The sequence below is a fragment of the Girardinichthys multiradiatus genome, chromosome 18 (genome assembly GCF_021462225.1).
Source record: "Girardinichthys multiradiatus isolate DD_20200921_A chromosome 18, DD_fGirMul_XY1, whole genome shotgun sequence".
Taxonomy (NCBI): domain Eukaryota; kingdom Metazoa; phylum Chordata; class Actinopteri; order Cyprinodontiformes; family Goodeidae; genus Girardinichthys; species Girardinichthys multiradiatus.
In genome coordinates this window covers 42,827,919-42,848,912 of record NC_061810.1, presented here as the reverse complement: position 1 = coordinate 42,848,912, position 20,994 = coordinate 42,827,919, and the positions used below count along the sequence as shown (strand labels likewise).

Sequence of the window (20,994 nt, the reverse complement as noted above, 5' to 3'; positions counted from 1 at the left end):
ACTCTCATGAAGGTTTCCTCAAAAAATGAGGAGACATGAATGCAAGTAGCTGAGTAGATTAACAATATTGAAAGCTAAAAACAAGAATTACCATTGCCTATAATAATCGAGCAAACACCTCTCTAGGCCTTTTTTATTGAACATTGCAGTCAGATTCAGTTATTTATTCAAATTGGATCAAAAGTTTTTCTGTCTGAGGAAACCCAGCAGATTGCATCCAGTCAGTGACTTGCAGCATTCACTCCTCCTGGATGAGCATGTAGAGACAGTGGACAGTCACTGGCGTTGACTTTGCAGCAATCCCTCATACTGAGCATGCATGTAGCGACAGTGGAGAGGAAAAATGAATTTACATGAACAAACTGGAATCTGTCAGACAGATAAGATTTAAACCAGCCTAGCGCTGTTCCCCTGATCCCTACAGCATATTCCAGCCTGTCTAAGAGAATATTGTGATCGACTGTATCAAATGCAACACTGAGATCTAACAGAACCAGTACTGACACAAGTCCATTATCTGAGGCCATAAGAATATCATCAGTGACTTTCAGCAGAGCTGTTTCAGTGCTATGATGAGCTCTGAAGCCTGAGTGTAACTCTTCAAACAGGTCATTGCTGTGCAAATGCTCACACATTTGATTATCAACTATTTTCTCAAGAATTTTAGATAAGAATGGAAGATTGGATCTAGGTCTGTAATTTATGAAGTCATCTCGATCAAGCGAAGGTTTCTTAAGCAAAGATTTAACTACAAATACCTTAAAAGCTTGTGGTACATATCCATTTACTAAAGATAGATTAATCATATCTAAAATGGGGCTGGTAATCAGAGGGAACACTTCCTTAAATAATTTGGTTGGGATTGGGTCTAACATGCAAGTTGAAGGTTTAGATGAAGCTAATATTTCTGATAACTCAGGAAGCTCCACAGGATCAAAACAGTCCAAACACAAATCAGGTTCTGCAGTTATTTCCAATGTTGTCTCACTTGTTGAGGATGAAGTAATCATCTTCGGGAGTATGTCAAAGATTTTCTTTTTAATAGAATTAATTTTATTTAAGAAGAATCCCATAAAGTCATGACTGCTAAGAGCTAAGGGAATGGATGGCTAAACAGAGCTATGACTGTGTAAGTTTAGCAACTGTACAAAAGAGAAACCTAGGAATATTCTTGTTCTCTTCTATTAATGATGAGAAATAAGCTGTTCTAGCTTGGTGAAGTGTCTTTTTATACAACAGTAAGCTATTTTTCCAGATTAAGTAGGAAGCCTCTAGGTGTGTAGAGTGTCATTTTCTCTCCAGTTTTCTAAACATTGTGCTTTAAAGTATGTAGCTATGAATTAAACGAGGGAGCTAGCCTCCTATGAATGATTACCTTCTTTTTCAAGGGAGCTGCATTGTCTAATGCATCACGCAATGATGAATAAACACTATGAACAAAAGAATCAATTTGTGAAGGGGCAGAAACAGAATTATTGCCCTCCACTGTGTTTTTCTGTGATGAGGAAATCAAAAGTGGAACAGATTCTTTAAAGGTTGTTACAGCATTGTCTGATAATGATCTACTATAATGACATTTTCTTTCAGGTGTGGAGTACTCGGTTAAATTAAACTCAAAGGTCATTAAAAAAATGGTCAGACAGGACAGGGTTATGAGAAAATATTGTTATGTCTTTACACTCAATGCCATATGTCAGCACAAGGTCCAGAGAATGAAGACAAAGGTGGGTAGGTTTGTTAATGTTTTGGGCAAAGCCAATTGAGTCTAAGATAGCATTAAAGGTTATATTTAAGCTATCACTGTCACGGTGGAGTTTTGGAGTGGACCGAAGCGCAGACAAGAGCTTGGAAGCAGCATTTCAAAAAGCAGTCTCTCAGCTTTAATCAAAAAAGTCAAAAAGTAACAAAAACACTGCAGGTACTGAACACGGTCGAGATCCAAACACTTACATTACAGACACTGCAGGAACATGGAGACTCAAGGCAGGGACAAGGATAAAGGGTCGAGTTGTAACGCAAGGAACCCACAAAAGCATAATGAAACAAACCAACTAATATGCAGAGAGAAAACAAAAGCAGGTAATCAAAGAAACTAAGGACAGGTGAGGCAAGGAGGCAGGAAGGCAGAGGGAACAGGTGAACCTAATACAAGTAATTAACGAGACACTGAGCAGACCTAAAACAAAACTATAAACAAAGATAAAAATAAAGCATAAGAATCAGGCATAAACATGAACTGAAGGAAACTGAGAAACTGAAGGGAACATAAGAAACACCAAATCTAAGAACGAACAAGGAAACAATAAAGCAAACCAGATTACAGAGTAATGAAACCTAACACCACACAGACTGAACTGACAGGAAGGGAAGCATAGAACACAAGGACTAGGATGTAAACAAACAAAATGTAAACAATAAGTAAACACAACCTAACCAGAGGGGCTGGAGAAATATGATAATCAGTAAACAAAACAAAACACAAAGTCCAAAATGTCACATCCTGACAATCACTTTCAGTGTCAACAGGAATGTTAAAATCCCCCACTATAATAACCTTATCTGTATTTAACACTAAAACAGATAAAAGATCTGAAAACTCATCTAAAAATTGAGAGTAAGGGCCTGGTGGACGGTACAAAACAACAAACAGAAGTGGTTTTAGTGCTTTGCAAGTTGGATGAGGAAAACTAAGGATTAAATATTCAAAAGAGTTGTAGCTATTGATTGGTCTGGGACTAGTCAATAAATCGGACTGAAAGATGGTTGCTACTCCTCCTCGCCCAGTATTTCTAGGAATGTGAAAATTAAAATAATTAGTAGGAGTTGACTCATTTTTAGTGACATAATCCTCTTGCTGCAGCCAGGTTTCTGTGAGGCAAAATAAATCAATCTGATTGTCACAAATCAGGTCACTACCAAGCAAAGTCTTTGAAGAGAGAGATCTTATGTTCAGTAAGCCACATTTAATTGTTTTATTTTCCTGATTTCCTCGTTTTAGATAATTTTTTAATCTATTCAATTTTGGCCGTGGGCGAGACACTGTCTTGATAGGGTAATGGGTGGGTAGCAGTACAGAAGCTGCAGAGAGGAGTGTTAAACTATGACCCTGCTTCCTGGTTTGAACCCTGGGTTGTCAGAGTTTTAGAGAACTAATACATTCGGCCAGGTTACTAGAAAGAAGAGCTGCTCCATCCAAAGTGGGATGGATGCCTTCTCTCTGGATCAGACCAGGTTTTCCCCAAAATCTTTGCCAATTATCAATGTAGCCCACATTGTTTTCCGGACACCACCTAGACAGCCAGCGGTTGAATGACAGCATGCGACTAAACATGTCGTCACTGGTCCGATCGGGGAGGGAACCAGAGAAAATTACGGAGTTCGACATTGTTTTGGAAAACTTACACACCGAAGCAACACTAACTTTAGTGACCTCCGACTGACGTAACTGGGTGTCATTACCGCCAGCGTGAATAACAATCTTACTGTATTTACACTTATCCTTAGCCAGCAGTTTCAGGTAGGATTTGATGTTGCCCGTTCTGGCCCCAGGCAGACATTTGACTATGGTCGCTGGTGTCTCTAGTGCCACGTTTCTGACTATGGATCTGCCAATTACCAGAGTCGGCTCCTCAGCGGGTGTCTCGCTGAGCGGGGAAAATCTGTTAGAAATGCAGACGGGTTGGTGGTGACCTGTGGGCTGGGATCTATGACTATGCTTTCTTCGTACCGTCACCCAGCCGGTCTGAGGCCCCGACTGCGCAGGCTCTGCTGAAGGACTGCTACGGGGAGCTACACCCTCGCCTCCAAAGCTACAAAAATGCTACATGTATTACATGTACCATTATCACTAAAGGAGGCAGAGGAGTACCTGAACATCTGACACAGAGAGCAGGATAGAGGCGGAGACTCAGAGAGAGAAACAGCAGAACGGGTAGCCATGGTGGAGAGCTAAAGCTAATGCTAAGCTAGCGACCCCTTACCACTACTAGAAAAGCCGTGTAAAACACGGAGAGTCCCCAAACGTTAAAAGCAGCAACAGAAAGTATGTGTTTTAAGGTGCTAATGTATTAGAACAAGTAAGAGACATCACAGTAGAGAGAAATCAGATCAAACGAGAGAGCCTTCACACACCAAACAATCCACTGAGTGCAACAGCGAAAACAGGAAGTGACGAATGCGCCTTACCACGCCTGTCCAGCAGAGTCAGCCTTACTCAGTGGCAGGCCTCACCCTGCTCCCAGAAACATGGTGAATTCCCAGATCCTAATATAGCAAGAGTAAAATAAAATACATTACTGTCAAAACTCCTATAACTGAGTTCTCTAAAAGTTCACCTTACAACAAATCAGAGAATATAATACATTTCAGAAACTCCAGCTAAAATCAGATATTTATATACACTTTTTATAAATGCCACATAGAATTTTCTCACTCTCTCATCTTAAATTGGTCTAAAGCTTTGTTGTTTTAGGTCAGTTAAGATTACTAAAGTTATTTCTTTTTGCTAAATATTGACAGAAATGGTCTTTTATAATTTGCCTTAAATTATATATAAGTTTACACACATACATTTATATATAAGTTTATATATAAGTTTACACACATACGTTTACACTATATGATAAAGGTAAAAACATTTTGGTGTACTTTCACAAGCTTCTTACAATATTATGCTATGATTTTGTCCCACTCGTCCTGACAGAACTGAGTCAGGGGCAACTGAGTAAGGTTCGTAGACCACCTTACTCGCACACAGCTTTCCGGCTTTGTACGCATATTTTATATGGGACTTAGAACAGGGTGGCCACTCCAAAAATGTACTTTGTTGTTGTCCTTAAGACACATTCTATCTGATTTGGCAGTATGCTTAGGGTCACTGTCCATTTGAAAGACCCATTTGTGCCCAACCATTAACTTCTCGGCTGTTATCTTGAAATTATGCTTCAATATGCCCACATAATGTTCTTTCCTTATGTCATGTAGTTTGTGAAGTGCACTAGTACCTCCTAGAGCAAAATACCTACACACGTGATGATGCCACCCTTATACCTCACATTTGTGATGGTGATGTCCAGCTTGCAAGCTTAATAAATATTGTGGCAACACACTTAAATTTCAGTTTTGTCAGACCGCAGGACACATCTCTAAAAATTGACAAACTGTAATCTGGCTTATGCTGTTGAGGAAATGGTCATGGTCTGAATTTGTAAATGAGTTGTTTCACAGTGGATAATGACACTCTCTTAACAACGTCCACCAGGATCCTAGCAAATTGTTCTGCTTTTGTTCTGAGGTTAAGTTGAGCATTTTCTGTCAAAAAGACCTTCATTTCTAGAACACAGAATCCATCTCTTATCTGAACCACATGATAACTAAACACTTCTAGAACTCTCTTCCTAGAATTTTGTCTGATTTCATTTAATGATGTCCACACGCATGCCTTAAGTTTTTAATTAATCTCTTAGAGACTTGCAAAGTCATCATATTATCTGGGCTTTTCCAAATTGTTCAAAGGCTTACTAATCTTAGTGTATTTAAGACTTTTAGTTTTAGAAAGTGATAAAAATGCCAAACAAAATCTCCCACATTATTCTGACATTTAGCAAATATTAATTATTTTGGTAAACCTTACTGACCTAGAAAAGGAAAAGTTTAGTTTGATTTATTGTCAGAGAAGTGAGAAGGATTTTATGTGTATTTATTGTGTGAAATGTCAGGTTTGAAGCGAGGTTCAGTGAGGTTCAGTGAGTGGCAGTTGCATGGATGTCAAAGGAAAACATGAAGATTGGTTTGAGATTATAGAAAGGAAACATTAGTTCAAATAACCACTTGCTACAACCAATACCATCCGTAAACACACAACACGTCGAACCTTGAATCCACTGTACTCAAATGACCTTAACAGTCACCAGATCTCAGTCCAACATTTGGGAAGTAGTGGAATAGATCAGAATCAGAATCAGCTTTATTGCCAAGTTCATGCATACAAACAAGGAATTTGACTCCGGTACACTTTGCTCTTTTGTTCTGTTTTTGATCAGCATCATTGCTAGGCAACAGAGAAATTTGTTCAGCAACAATTTTATGATGAACTGGCTACATCAACATTGACCAAAATCCTTGAAAGTTGTTCCCAACACCTTGTTGAACTGATGCAAAGAAACATTCAGGCAGGTGGTTACTTCAGCCTATTACCTAGAGTATTACCAGTTTGTTTGGTGTTTTGCTAGAACTTGGTTATGCTTAGGAATTACAACTAAATGGTAAGTTTCAAAAACTTGCTGCTGCTTCATCTGTCCAATAAATACCTAAATGGAACATCAGCCAGCTGTAGAGAAATGTAGGTCATACTCATCATTTCTCTTCGCTAGTTAGATGAGTAATTCCAAGTCTTTTATATGTGCTTGGGCTTATAACTCGCCGAAACAGGAATCCATCACCACAATAGATAAAGTCCTTCATCATGGTGGTACCAGTGCAAGTATCCACATTAAGAATAGGTTTCAGTATGAGTCTGGACATCTCCATCAAAGACTTTGATCAACAAGTGCCAGAGATTTTCACTTGTCATCCTCTTTAGTCTCATTATCAAGCTTATTTTTGTCTACGGTGGCCGACAGGTGCAAATGCGGAACAAAACGTTAAACGAGCTGCAAACACAAAACGCACTGCAAACACATAAATGTTGCAAACACACAACACAAAAAACTGCAAGTTACAAATTAAAAGCAACAGAAAAATGCTGCAAATAACAAAATAACTATAAGTTACAGAACAAATGCAAAAGAAAAATGTTGCAAATAGCAGAACAACTAAAGTTGAGTTCAATCACAACACACAGGTTTTAATGAAAATTGCATTACCTTTACAGATAATAGAGAAATACTAACTATTATAAATCAAAGTCTCTAGAATGCTAATTCTAAGGACTTAAATATACTGCTGTTTTATAATATTGTAAAAGATTAACTGTTTAAAAAGACACAAATGAAAACCTACCTTTTCTATCTTCCATCCGAGATTCCTCTGGGAATCCAGTTAATGTTTACTAAGGCACTGGTCCCATTGGAGTTGGTGGTCGTCTCCCCCTAGTGGTCTGGCACACTTCCGTTTTGTGGAGCTAGTTTGCAGCATTTTTCCTTTGCATTTGTTTTGTAACTTGCAGTTGTTTTTTTTTGTGTATGTGTGTTTGCATCATTTATGTGTTTGCAGCTCGTTTAACCATTTGCTGCGCGTTTGCACCTGCCTGCCACCGTAATTGTCAGTATAAATAACCTAAAATTGTTCATCCTTCCAGTAGCTGAGAGTACACCAGAGCTTTGTCTTGACAGTATATTTCTGTGTTTACTTTATATCCAGCAAAGTTTCAACTTTGATCAGGTTGTTTGGATTTCTCTTAATGAACAAATGTTGAAGTATTGATTTTTTCACAACACGAGATCAATATCACAAAACCAATTAAGTGCTGCACATTCAGTGCACTTTAGAAACCTCCATTCTGTTGAGCGGAGGTACCTCTGCAACAGTTTTGCACTTTGCCTTAAAACACTTTTCAAAATGCAACTTAGTAGACAATAACCATATTAATAGTTAGAATTTTTTTAACAGCCCATCCCTGATTTGCAGTTGTTAAGTTTAGTTTAAACACAAAGAGTTTCTGTTTTATTACAGGTACAAAATAACATAATAAGCAGCTGAAGAACAGCAATCAAGCATTATTTAGAAAGCACAATGTGCATTGTAAAAAGCACAATGTGCATTGTAGAAAGACAGATGAATTTTTTTTTTTTTTACTGAGTGCACCTTGGTGTAAGCTACAATAATTGACTGAGTGCTAAAATATTATCTAAGAATAGCTTGCCTGTACAGTGCCTTTAGACCTAGCTTTCATCATACAGCAAGGCTATGAGTTGTGCAAATCAATGAAACCATATTGATTCGCCAAGGACTCCATCAGCAACCTGAGGTGGCTCATTAAAGCTGAGTTGAGTGAAGAAAATAGATCTTTAATAACCAGGGCTTAATGCCACAGGATGTCTGAATAAAACTTTAATTCAGTCAAAATTCAACTTTAATTTTGTCAAACTTGGCTATATTTTAACATTTACCAGCTCAAAGAGACATTTAAACATTTTTAATGTGCTGCTTTTATTTACCTGCAGTTGATAACTATCTCAGTGTCTTTATTTTGTAAAACTATAATTCAGCCAGACAACTCATGTGTAAATGTTTAAATACATGTTTATTAGCCAATATAGTATAAGTTTGAGGTTAGGCTCTGATTTCATAACTCCATTGCCATGCTGATCAACATGTCATGGCGAGATTAGGATATCTCTACCCCCCTTAACATGTCTTCCACATGTCAGGAATTTAGAAGAGGTACTCTGAGCTCAGTCCCCAATTGGGTGATATGGTTGTGGAGCGGCTAAAGGGAACCAAGCATAAGCTGGCAACAGAAGGCAGGAAGGAGCTCTGCATGAAATACAGAGCACAGCTAGAGGTTTTGCATATTAAACAGAACATTCAACTCATCACAGTATTCCTGATATAATCTGCAAAGTGCGAGAAAGATCAAATCAGCAGGACAGCACAGATGACTGCTTTCGATGGCTCGCAGACATCCCCTCAGCCCATTTTTTCCATGAGACCTAAGCTAACAGGTCATTATAAGGCATTCTCAAAAGAGGGATATACCATCTCAAAACGAATCTAGTAATGATAATGTCATAGCAGTTCTTGCAAAAACAATTTTATGATTCTTCAAACCGGATATGTACCAATCAGAGATCAGACATTTGTGGGCAATTTCTGATATCTGGATCTCTGGCCCAGAGAAGCTGGTTCCTGAGTGTTGATATATGGCTTTTGCTTTGCATTGTAGAATTGTATCTTTAACTAACACAGTTAAATGAAAATGGTGTTCTGAAGTGTTCTTGAGGCCATGTGGTAATATCCGGTACGGAATGATGTCAGCCACTGACATTCAATATTTTTTTTATTTATTTTTTTTAACCATGTCCGGCAGAGTAGTGTTAAGAATTGTTGTCTGAGTGCCAAGAAGAAGCCCAACAGATTTACTTTCACAAGTGGAGCATTACAGTTAATGCTTTAAGGCTCTGCTTGACATTTATAAAAGAAATTTTATAAGAAACTGCTTTGGGATTATTTCAATTGTTACGGAAACGGAGACAAAAACGAAAAGGAAAAAATTAAAAGCATGAAAGAGAGAGAGGTGGGGCAAAAAAGAAAAAGGGAGAGAAGGAGAAAAGAATGGAGGAGAGAAAGAAGGATGAAGAGATTACAAGATAACACCTTGCTTGCTTCTACACCTGCAGAAACATACATAATAACAGCTTTTTTACCGAAAAATGCACGGTACTTATGAATGCGAGATGTAATTAGTGGTAAATGCGGCTCAATACAGAACATTTGTGTATCTGTTAACACCTGAATCTATACACCTGTTGGTCTGAGTGTGAGCGCGCTTGTGCATACAAGATTTCTCCATAAAAGTATGCAATAGCGAGAGGAGCCACAGACCTGCCCCCTGGACCTGGGACAGATATGGAGGATATCTAAGCCATAGACATCCAAAGGCCCCCCAGAAAACAGGAACCCTAGGAAAACCATCGCCGGGACTACCACAAGCCTCACAGAGAAGAGCAGGGGAACCACCCAGCAGCCACAGTGTGGTAGCCCCAGGGAGCTGCAGCGACAAGCCCACAGGCCCCACCGGCAGCCGTCTATGCCAGAGCAGATCCAGCCATGGACCCAGAGACCCGAGACCCCAGGACATATCACTCCCCAAGAAGTGGCCCAACAGAGCCCAGGGGTCCAGGCCCTAGCAGGCAGCAAATGAAAGTGAGCCGGCACACACCAAAGTACCCAGCCCTGGACACCAAGAACCACAAGTACACCACTTGGCAGAGACACCAACCACCAGGCAGGTAGTGTGGCAGGGAGGAAATAGGTCCCCCATTTGATGGGAGGCCTTAACTGATCCAGGAGAGGGAGCAGTCCAAGACCCAACCTGTCACAAAAAACAGGCACACACAGTCACGATCACACCTTCCCATCCTCATCCATACACATAAAAACACTCACACCCACACACCCAACGTAAAGACAAACAACAATGAACATTGTACACTCACACTCCCCATACATACTCTACTCTCCCAGGTCCATTTGCTGATACCCCATAGGGGCAACCGGCCCCCAGACACAGGAGGTGGTCGCTTTCCCTCCGGGGGTGGAGACAGGCAGACCACACCAGCACCAGCCCAAACTAGTGCCGGCACCGGCCGAACTCGGATGACCCTGGCCCGGACCCCAACCGCAAGTCCCCGCCCCAACCCAAGTCCCCAACGACCATCATCCTCATCCAGATAGGGGGCCATGTACAAAAGAAGGGTCTACCTGGTCCAAACGCGGGCTCACAGCAGGTTTCACATGATGAAACAGTCCCAACCCCCCAATGATTTCCGATTTCAACCCCATGAGAGACCCCCAACCCCCATGAACCCCAACATGAATTTCCCCACAGGGCCATTCCCAACCATTACACAGATATCAAACACATGCCCCTGAACCCAACTATCATGAATCCCCTCCCCACAGGGGCACACCCCCACAGGTGAGCTCCATCACCAAATAGCCGACGAAACCACACCCACAGAGCACAAGCTCTGCTTCACACACAGCCCCGCTTGAAGCGGTCCAAACGAGCTTCGAGCGGGCTGTGTGTTCAATATCGTTTTACAACCTATGTGCAGAGACTTCTCTCAATTCACTGAATATTTTGTTGGTATTATGGTCTATGAAATGAAATTCCTAAACTCCTTGCAGTTGTATGTTGAGAAATGTTCTTAAACTGTTGGACTATTTACTCACGCAGTGTTCACAAAGTGGTGAACCTCGCCCCATCCTTGCTTGTGAGCAACTCAACCTTTCAGGGATACTCCTTTTATACCCAATCATGGCACTTCCTGTTTCCAATTAACCTGTTCACTTGTGAAATGTTCCAAAATGTATTTTTCTGAGTTTTCATCAACTTTTTTAGTCCTTTGTTGCCCCTGAACCAGCGTTTTTGGAATGTGTTGCAAGAATCAAATTCAAAATAAGTGAATATTTGAAAAAAAAAAAAAACAATTGTTCAATTCAATTGCCCATAGGTTGAACAGGATTTTCTAATCATTGTATTCTGTATTTATTTACGTTGTACACAACATCCCAACTATATTGGAATTGGGGTTGTGAATATTTTGTGTGGCAGCATTTTGATAAAAAAAAATGGTGACAGAGTTCTCGACAAAACAAGAATTTCTGTATATCACAGCTTGCAGGCTACTGTCAAGTTGGCATCTGATTCAAAGCTTCTCTTCTTATATAGAGCTTCATAGTTAGACATCTATTCTCTTTGGGAAAAATACAAAAAAGGTCGTTTTTGACGCTGAAGTAGGTATGTGACTCGTGGCTTCTGATTAAGCACTCATGGACTATTTCAGGGCAATCCGGACTGCTTTTGGTACAAAGTCTAAAATCAATTCTAAATTGAATCATTTTATACCGAACAGAATTTATTAAACCACTGATCTTTATTTGCAATCTACAGATTCTTTTATACATACTTTGCTGTATTTTTTAAATAAAAAGGCTTGGTAGTTTTCTTCAAAATATTAATAATATTAATAATAAAAGCTTACACAGATGATGTTTTGGATATGTTCTAGTCCTTATGAAGGAAATCCCAATCTGTAGGTCTGACCTAAAATTAGCATCACCCAGTAAAAGGTTTATCAGTGCATGTCTACTTATATAACATTAAAGTTACATCAGGCTACAAGTGTAAACTCTTACCAAAGGTCTTGTTTATAGATGGTAATAAAGGCATGCCAAAGTGAGACTGAAACCAAATAAAGTAATCAGAAAAGTGCATTAGTGCATTGCCAACAATTTTTTTTTATTTATGTATTCTGCAAGTCAAAAAACTGTTTTTCCCATGTAGCCACAGTACAAAGTTTGGCAAACATCCAGGAAGTCTGAAATGGTATAAGGTTGTGTTTATGTTTGATTAGTAATGCCTAATATCCTAACCCATGAACAGGTGACTTTTGCTCATGTGAGTTTGCCCTGACCTCTACCTCATATCCTTATGCACAATATTTACCTTAGATAATTTAAGAGGTATGTGTAAGAAAACTTACCTAACATTCAAATACTGCCAAAAGTTTATAAATACATTAAAATAGAGCAGTGAATCAAATGTTCAATAGTTAGCTGCTGCTGCTTCAGGAATATGCTTGAGTAATAAACATAGATGACAACCATAACAATTGCTTATATAACATAAGAAAGATGCTACTGTTAAAAATGGTAGTATGTCACCGCACCTCTACATTATTTTTTTCCATACTTTTAAGGATATAGAAAATGTTACATTCACATATACTGAGTGCTTTCCAAATTATCCAAACTGTTGCCCATTTTTGCACAGTTTTAGTCTTTTTTTTAATTGGATTAGTCATCTTTAGATGAGCTCTGTGATTTTTTTTTATTGTTTATTACTCCGGCAGACTTGTTATGACTGTGGCAACAATTGTATTCTAATAAGTGCTTATACTATTTAGAAAGTAATGTTGTGGCATTTTAAATACAGTTCATCTAATCCTGATGTACATGTTAGAGTAGTAGAAGAATCCTGCCAAGGAATAAAATACCAGATGCAAAAACTGAACAACTTAAATACAGAACACTTGTTCAAACCAAAGGTTTATTTTGTTTCTAATGTTTCTAGAGTTTTGATGCAAATTGTTAATGGAAATGGCATGCTTGATTTTTGAACACTTCAAGAACTATAAGGGACACACATCCAGATTGCACAGAATTACAAGAAAGTAAAAAGGCCGATGCACAGCATGTAACAACAGTTAAACAGTATATGCCTCTTAGAGAAGTCTCAGGAGCAATAAAACCATAAGACTACAATGGAATTACTTAGCTGTGAGAAACAGCTAAGTACAGCCTTCTTCCTCTATATATACTCTGCAGAGTCTGAAGGACAAAAACTGACATATGCAGGTTTTTGAGTCCCTAAGCATTTCTTGTTTTTCAGACACAAATGGCTAGTTATAGACTGTAAATATGTTGTTTTTATGCATTAATACTCAGTTATAAAAACTAGTTACACATTAACGGTGGCTCTGAAAAATTCACACATCCCTGGTAAAATGTCCGGTTTCTTTGAACTAAAAAATGAAATCAAGAAGAAACATTTTCAAACTTCTTTATTCCTTAATGTGACATGTATCTTGCTTAACATTTTCAGTTCAACTGGAAAACATATAAATGTCTTTATATATATATCTCTATATATAGAGATATATATATATAAACAGGAAACACGGTGAAGAGAGGGGGAAGACATGTGGCAAGCATCAACGTGCCAGGACTAAGGCTTCTGAACATGGGTTGCACGCTTAACCCCTCCGCCATCACCAAAAACATACAAATTTCTTTAGGCAAAAATACAAAACTTGAGAAAAGCCACAGTAACCTGTTTGCATACGTATGTAAACTCAAATAATACATTGTTAAAGCACCTTTTGATTCAATAACACCATTAAGTCTTGACACATCTTGACCTGTCGATATTTGACCCCTCTCTCTCGTAAAGTTTCTCAAAATCTGTCAGATTGTGAGGACATGTTTTGTCAACAGCCCCTGATCAGATGACCAAACTGAGTTTGTCTTAAATTTAGTTCTGGTCTCAGATAAGTCATTCCAAACCCTGAATTTTCCTCATGTAAAGCTGTTCTTCTGTTGATTTTGGATGCATGCTTCTTGTCATTTTCAGCTTTCTAACAGATACCTGAACGCCCTGGGTGAAATAATAATGGCATAATATATTAAATCTGGTTTCATGAGACCATAAAACATTCTTCAGCCCAACTTACTGCATAGTTCAGAAACGGAAAAAAACACTAGAGGAAGTGCTTACCAGAAATGTAGCTTCTTCAGTGTCACTGTCAGACTCATGACAAGCTCTCTGATGCCTTTATTTCTTGTCTTTTCAGAATGTTTTGTAGAAATGTCCAATAGTTTTTATTTATTGCATATCTTCCTTAATCACTGATGACTATTCATTGTGCCATAGTTTAAAATTAATGCTGTACATTTTTTGTGTCCTCTTCCTGACTGATGCCTTAGTAGAATCAGATAATTTGGTTTATTTTAAGCTTTCTACAAACTATGGCTTTAGCAAAATGAACAACTGCCAGGAACATTCCATCAATATCTGAACTTTATTTCAGGTTAATTAAATGTACTGTAATTGATGGTAAATGTGTACATAAGAGGACTAAATGTTGAAATTGGAACAAAAGGTGCCTAAAACAGAAACTAGTTTAGGGTGTGCAGACTTATGCAACTAGATAACTGATGTTAATTAATTTTCTCACATTTTCCCTCTTTTAGGTTTGTGCATTTTTGAGTTTAATTGTAAAGGTTTGTATGTCACGTTAAATATGGAATGTTTTGAAAAGATTTGTTATGATTTCATTTCTTTACATCACAAAAACCCGACATTGTGACAGGAGTGTGCAAAGTTTTAAGTTCCAGTTTTATGGTTATACAGGCTTATATATACTGTACACACATATAAATAAATAAATAAAAACATCACAGTCAGTTTACTTTTTAGATTAAAGCTCTATCATGAGGCTTTTCTCTATTATATGAAGTCAGCTTACAGTCCTCTGTCCCTTTGTGTTCAGGCCTTCTCCAACACAGTTTCCATGTATCTTTTACTCCATCACTGACCAGAACATACAGCACTGGATCCACCACACAGTTCAGACTGGACAGTGCCAGCGTGCATGAAAAAGTGAAATGCATGTTATTTTCGAATTCACAGTAATATCCTTTGGCTGTCCTGTCACTGACGTTGAAGAAGACAAGTGAGCGTGCAAAGAGGAGGATGTGATAAGGAGCAAAACAAACTGAGAATATACCAATTACTCCAAAGGACAGAAGACGAACCTTTCTCTTAGCATGGACATTTAGGCCAGGACTTTTTCCCACAGTGGCAAGCACCCTCCAGTAGCTCACTCCTAACACGAGCAGTGGGAGCATGAATCCGAATCCCATTCTGATCATATTAAACAGGGCCACAGAACTCTCCATCGGGTAAGTCTCATAACAACGATCATTGTTGTTTGTGTCATCATGGACATCTTTTAAGTTGTCGAAAATCAGAATGACTATGTGCATAGTCATAACTGCAACATAAACTGTAGCACACTGGATCCATGCGTATCGAGATGTACGGTGGTGTTTGAAGTGGAGTGGGTAAGAAACCACCAGGCTACGGTCCACAGAGATACAACACAGGAGATAGATGCTGATGTACATGTTAGAGTAGTAGAAGAATCCTGCAACACTGCAGGAGGTCACACCTAGTCTCCAGTTGTGGTCCATTCGGTAATAATTTATCCAAAGGGGCATGGTGAAAATGAAAAGCAAGTCAGATATAGACAGGCTGAGCAGAAAGATCCCTAAAACGTTCTGCTGCCTTACTTGCTGCCATATTGGGTACAGGGTCAGCACATTGAATGTCAAGCCGAAGATAAAAGCCAGGATGTAAACAGCCATCAGGAAGTCGCTGACAGGACTGTCTTCGATTTTAACACATGTTTCATTCATGGAAGTGGTTGTCGCTGTAGGTGTGTATGTGACATTCATTGTCTTCTCAGTGTTCAGCTGCTGTCCGGGTTAGAGGTTCACCTGCAAGATAAAACAACATATTTTTTAAATTTGATGGGTAGCACCCCTTGCAAAATAATGTCATCGTAATGTTGCCTTTTGTGGGCTGCACGGTTCGACTCCCGGCTGGGAGTCTCTCTGCATGGAGTTTGCATGTTCTCCCCGTGCATGCGTGGGTTCTCACCGGGTACTCCGGCTTTCTCCCACAGTCCAAAAACACGACTGTTAGGTTAATTGGTCTCTCTAAATTGCCCATAGGTGTGAATGAGCGTGTGCATGGTTGTTTGTCCTGTATGTCTCAGTGTTGCCCTGCGATGGATTGGCGACCTGTCCAGGGTGTACACCGCCTCTTGCCAGTAGACTGCTGGAGATAGACACCAGCTCCCCCGTGACCCACTATTGAATAAGCGGTATAGCAGATGAATGAATGAATGTTGCTTTTTGTCATTTAATAAACAATTGACTGCAACCTTTGCTCCATTCTGAGCAGCACCACAGGGCAACACGTTGTATCCAGCAGTTACTCCTCAATACAGCTTAAACCTGTGCATTGTGTGCATATTTGTGGCTCTGTGGAGCAAAAAGCAACATCTAGTCAGATTCTATTACTTATTTGAATGCAGAGACAGGCTGACGGTTTAATTTGTTGTCTAGCTTTAATTTGAAGTGACAGCGGACTGACAAGGACAGATTGTTGACTCTGGCTTAAAGATTTAATATTGTGAAGCTGACCCATCATGTTAACTAATCGTTTTATTGTCTCCCTGATTTACCTTGTGAATGCATCATCAATTCTGACCCTTCAAAATCATGTACCTCAACCCCCCCACCCCCACCCACACATACACATACACACACACAGACACACCTTTCTTGCATTTGAGATAATATTACTGTGGAAATTAGTATTATTATTTACAGCAACACAGTACACAACAAAACAAACCACATCAATTGCAGCCAGAAAGTTCTGATTAAAACTTTTAAAACACATACCATCATTTATTTCCATTTCTGTGTGTCTCCGGTCGTTTAACAGTTTCAACATCAATTTTCAACAGAAATTAAACTAACAGTCACCACTCTGTGGTTAAAGATAGCTTAAGTTTCTTTTTATATCAAGAAAAACAACAAAGACTGACAGTAATATTTTTACACATAATTTTATACTTCTCCTTACGTGAGAACAGTAAAGTTTTTATTTTCATTTCCTGTCTATATTTATCTATATGTATGTATGTATGGATGGATGGATGGATGGATGGATGGATTTATCTCCCTCCATCTGGTTTGTACTGGTGTCTTTACAGGCTCAGGGAGCATATAATGCAATTAACATCCACAAAATCCAATAACGGACAAGCAATGCAAGATCAGGTTACCTACAGTGAGTCATAATGTGGGGCTGCGTATGTGGTCCATTTGAAGTGGGTTTTATTTATTGATTCACTCATATAATTTTCTGAGAGAAATATGCCTTGGGAAATTACATGGCAACATACAGGGGTTGGACAATGAAACTGAAACACCTGTCATTTTAGTGTGGGAGGTTTCATGGCTAAATTGGACCAGCCTGGTAGCCAGTCTTCAGTGATTACACATTGCACCAGTAAGAGCAGAGTGTGAAGGTTCAATTAGCAGGGTAAGAGCACAGTTTTGCTCAAAATATTGAAATGCACACAACATTATGGGTGACATACCAGAGTTCAAAAGAGGACAAATTGTTGGTGCACATCTTGCTGGCGCATCTGTGACCAAGACAGCAAGTCTTTGTGATGTATCAAGAGCCACGGTATCCAGGGTAATGTCAGCATACCACCAAGAAGGACGAACCACATCCAACAGGATTAACTGTGGACGCAAGAGGAAGCTGTCTGAAAGGGATGTTCGGGTGCTAACCCGGATTGTGTCCAAAAAACCTAAAACCACGGCTGCCCAAATCCCGGCAGAATTAAATGTGCACCTCAACTCTCCTGTTTCCACCAGAACTGTCCGTCGGGAGCTCCACAGGGTTAATATACGCGGCCGGGCTGATAGCCAAACCTTTGGTCACTCATGCCAATGCCAAACGTCGGTTTCAATGGTGCAAGGAGCGCAAATCTGTGGACAATGTGAAACATGTATTGTTCTCTGATGAGTCCACCTTTACTGTTTTTCCCACATCCGAGAGAGTTACAGTGTGGAGAAGCCCCAAAGAAGTGTACCACCCAGACTGTTGCATGCCCCGAGTGAAGCATGTAGGTGGATCAGTGATGGTTTGGGCTGCCATATCATGGCATTCCCTTGGCCCAATACTTGTGCTAGATGGGCGCGTCACTGCCAAGGACTACCGAACCATTCTTGAGGACCATGTGCATCCAATGGTTCAAACATTGTATCCTGAAGGCGGTGCCGTGTATCAGGATGACAATGCACCAATACACACAGCAAGACTGGTAAAAGATTGGTTTGATGAACATGAAAGTGAAGTTGAACATCTCCCATGGCCTGCACAGTCACCAGATCTAAATATTATTGAGCCACTTTGGGGTATTTTGGAGGAGCGAGTCAGGAAACGTTTTCCTCCACCAGTATCACGTAGTGACCTGGCCACTATCCTGCAAGAAGAATGGCTTAAAAACCCTCTGACCACTGTGCAGGACTTGTATATGTCATTCCCAAGACGAATTGACGTTGTATTGAGCGCAAAAGGAGGCCCTACACCATACTAATAAATTATTGTGGTCTAACACCAGGTGTTTCCGTTTCATTGTCCAACCCCTGTAGCAAAGTAGGTTGCATGTTAGCATGTTGCCTTGCAGAAAGAAGGTCCTGGGAATCAAATCCTGGCCTGGAGCCTTTTTGCAAGGAGTTTGCATGGTCTCCTTGTGCTTTCCCCAGTCCAAAAACAGACTGTTAGGTTAATTGGTTTCCCTAAATTGTCTGTAGGTATGAGTGTGTGTGCATGTGTGTTTGTCCTGTGTGTCTCTGTGATGGACTGGCGAACTGTCTAGGGTGTACCCTGTCTCTTGCCTAATGACCGCTGCATATAGGCACAAGCCACCCTATGATGCTACACACATTAAGCAGGTATAGAAATTTGATGGATGAACTGCATTTAATAAGCCACAACATTACTTTCTAAATACTACAACGCACCAAGTAAAATACAATTACTGCCTCAATCATAACAAGTCTGCCAGAGTAATAAGAAAAGTCCATTACATGGCGACACAGAGACACACAGGGCAAACAACCATGCACACCTAATGGCAATTGAGAGAGACCAATTAACTTAATAGTCATGTTTTGGGGGAGGAAGCCGGAGTACCCGCAGAGGGCCCATGCATGCACAAGGAGAACATGCAAACTCCATGCAGAAGACCCCCCAGCCAGGAGTCGAACCCAGGACATTTTTGCTGCAAGGCTGTTGAATAGGAGGAGATGCTAACAGGAATCTGCTCTCATAAAGAAAGCCTTGAAAACATTAATCTTCGTGTAATTAATCTATATAATGTGTTTCACTTAGTAAATGAAGTTATGAAAAAATTATTTCAATAATATTCTAATTTATCGAATATGGCAGTAGACAATGAATGGAATATTGCTAAGGTTTGCCAACTGATATGATCACTTTTGTTAAATCTTCCTTTTGCAGCATGTAGTCATCAGACTGGTAACTATGACTAACAACACACTGGTATTTCCCATTGTTTAAAAATGTTTGAGTGAGACAGCATGATTTGGCAGGGGAAGGGTGGGTAATGTGGAAAAACTACAGTGCAACGTTTGCATGGGGGGGAAATTCTGTTGGAAATTCCTTTGAAATATGTTATGTTTTGTTTCTGAGATGCAAATCTTGTATGCAGGTGTATAATATTAATGAAACAACAACAGTTGTTAATAATAATAAAACAAAGGGCACAATTTATTAAAACCGAAAATAATTGAAAATATTGGTTGTCATTTGTTTTTAATTTTAATATATAAAGATGCCTATACTATTTTACAGAAAAAGCCTTTTTTATTTATGTATTATGAATTTGATACATTTTCATTATCCTATGTTGAGCAAAACGCAAGTTTGTTAAGTTCCTGAAAGAATATAGAAAAAATATTGAAAACGAATGTACTATTTTTCTCTTAGAGTTTCATTACACAATATTTTTTGAAGAACAGAGTCTCTGCCATTGGTAATAATGTTTGTGCTCGTGTTTGTGGTGTACACGAGTACTGTTTCCTCTTTTCAAAAATGGAAATATGTTTAATTGTGAGCGTCACAGCTTGTCTTTGCAAAACAAACCTAATGATTTAAAGAAGTCATGATTCAGCCCTCCATTATGTCAAACAGCCTTCTGCTGTAATCTGAGATGTTTCAGTGTCCCACTCTGAGAATATTTTAACATTAAACTAGAACATCAAAAATTAACATCCTACAAGGTCAGGCATAAGGTCTTTTGCTTGAAAATTGCTCTGTCAGGGTAATATAATCAGCTTTACTGAAATAAGAGCAAACACTGAGCAGATTAAACATTAAAAAACAAGTTTACGATATTTTTTAACCCTTTTTCTTCTACTTCTCAGTTGTTCTTGTGAGTCTTCTGTTATTCCTAGGTATTTCACATTCAAAACTTTAGCAAGTAATGACCTCACCTACTGTTTTTGTTCAGAGCTGTGAGTTGTTTGAAGAAGAAAAGCTGTATACTGGCAAAAGAGTCGACACATTCCACAGATGCTGCCACTTCAGTCCCTGGAGGTCAGAAAATGTTTTTCAGAAAAAAACGCTCATCATTTAAAATCCAGCCCTACAGTCTCACATTGTCCTCCTGAATGAGTGAGAAAAGTATTGACTAGTAAAGCAATTACCAGGATGCGCAAGGGCTTTTCTCTTTGTGCACTATCTGAGATTTTGTAGTATTTACGACTTCCTGTCAGTCACAGCTTAGATCTCAGTAACGAGTGAGCACAGTGAATAAAACAAACTACAAAAACGGGAGGGGACATGCACAGAGGAAGAAGGCAGGTTTGGGTTTGCACATGTGCATGACAGGAAGTAGCAGGCAAAGTTAACCCTGAAGGGTTATATAACAGATACTGTATGAAGCATATGCTCCTGAGTGAGAAAAAGAAACATGATTCTAGGAAACCGTTTTGCTATGGGCAAAAGGTGAAACAGCACGTAATTCCCCATTTTACTGCATGCTACTGATAGTCATTCACCCATATTCCAGTTTGTGTAGATCAGTCTCA

The 20,994-nt window shown here is 39.3% G+C and overlaps 1 protein-coding gene across 3 annotated transcripts; it reads right to left on the bottom strand.

Moving 5' to 3' along the window:
- Nucleotides 1–12,757: 12,757 nt before the first annotated feature.
- Nucleotides 12,758–20,704, bottom strand: gpr184 (G protein-coupled receptor 184). Of its 3 annotated transcripts, XM_047392145.1 has the most exons (3): nt 20,611–20,704; nt 20,398–20,494; nt 12,758–15,786 (listed from the first exon to the last, which is right to left on the bottom strand). In XM_047392145.1, the coding sequence occupies exon 3, from the start codon at nt 15,742–15,744 to the stop codon at nt 14,701–14,703; it is 1,044 nt and encodes a 347-aa protein (XP_047248101.1). In that variant the 5' UTR covers nt 15,745–15,786; nt 20,398–20,494; nt 20,611–20,704; the 3' UTR covers nt 12,758–14,700. The 3 variants fall into 3 exon arrangements, with proteins under 3 accessions (XP_047248101.1, XP_047248099.1, XP_047248100.1); XM_047392143.1 differs by having other exon boundaries at nt 20,398–20,691; XM_047392144.1 differs by having other exon boundaries at nt 20,402–20,691.
- Between the last annotated feature and the right edge of the window lie 290 nt (nt 20,705–20,994).

Coding starts and splice junctions, on each gene's coding strand:
- gpr184 (XM_047392145.1), bottom strand. CDS start 15,744: ATGAATGTCACATACACACCTACAGCGACAACCACTTCCATGAATGAA.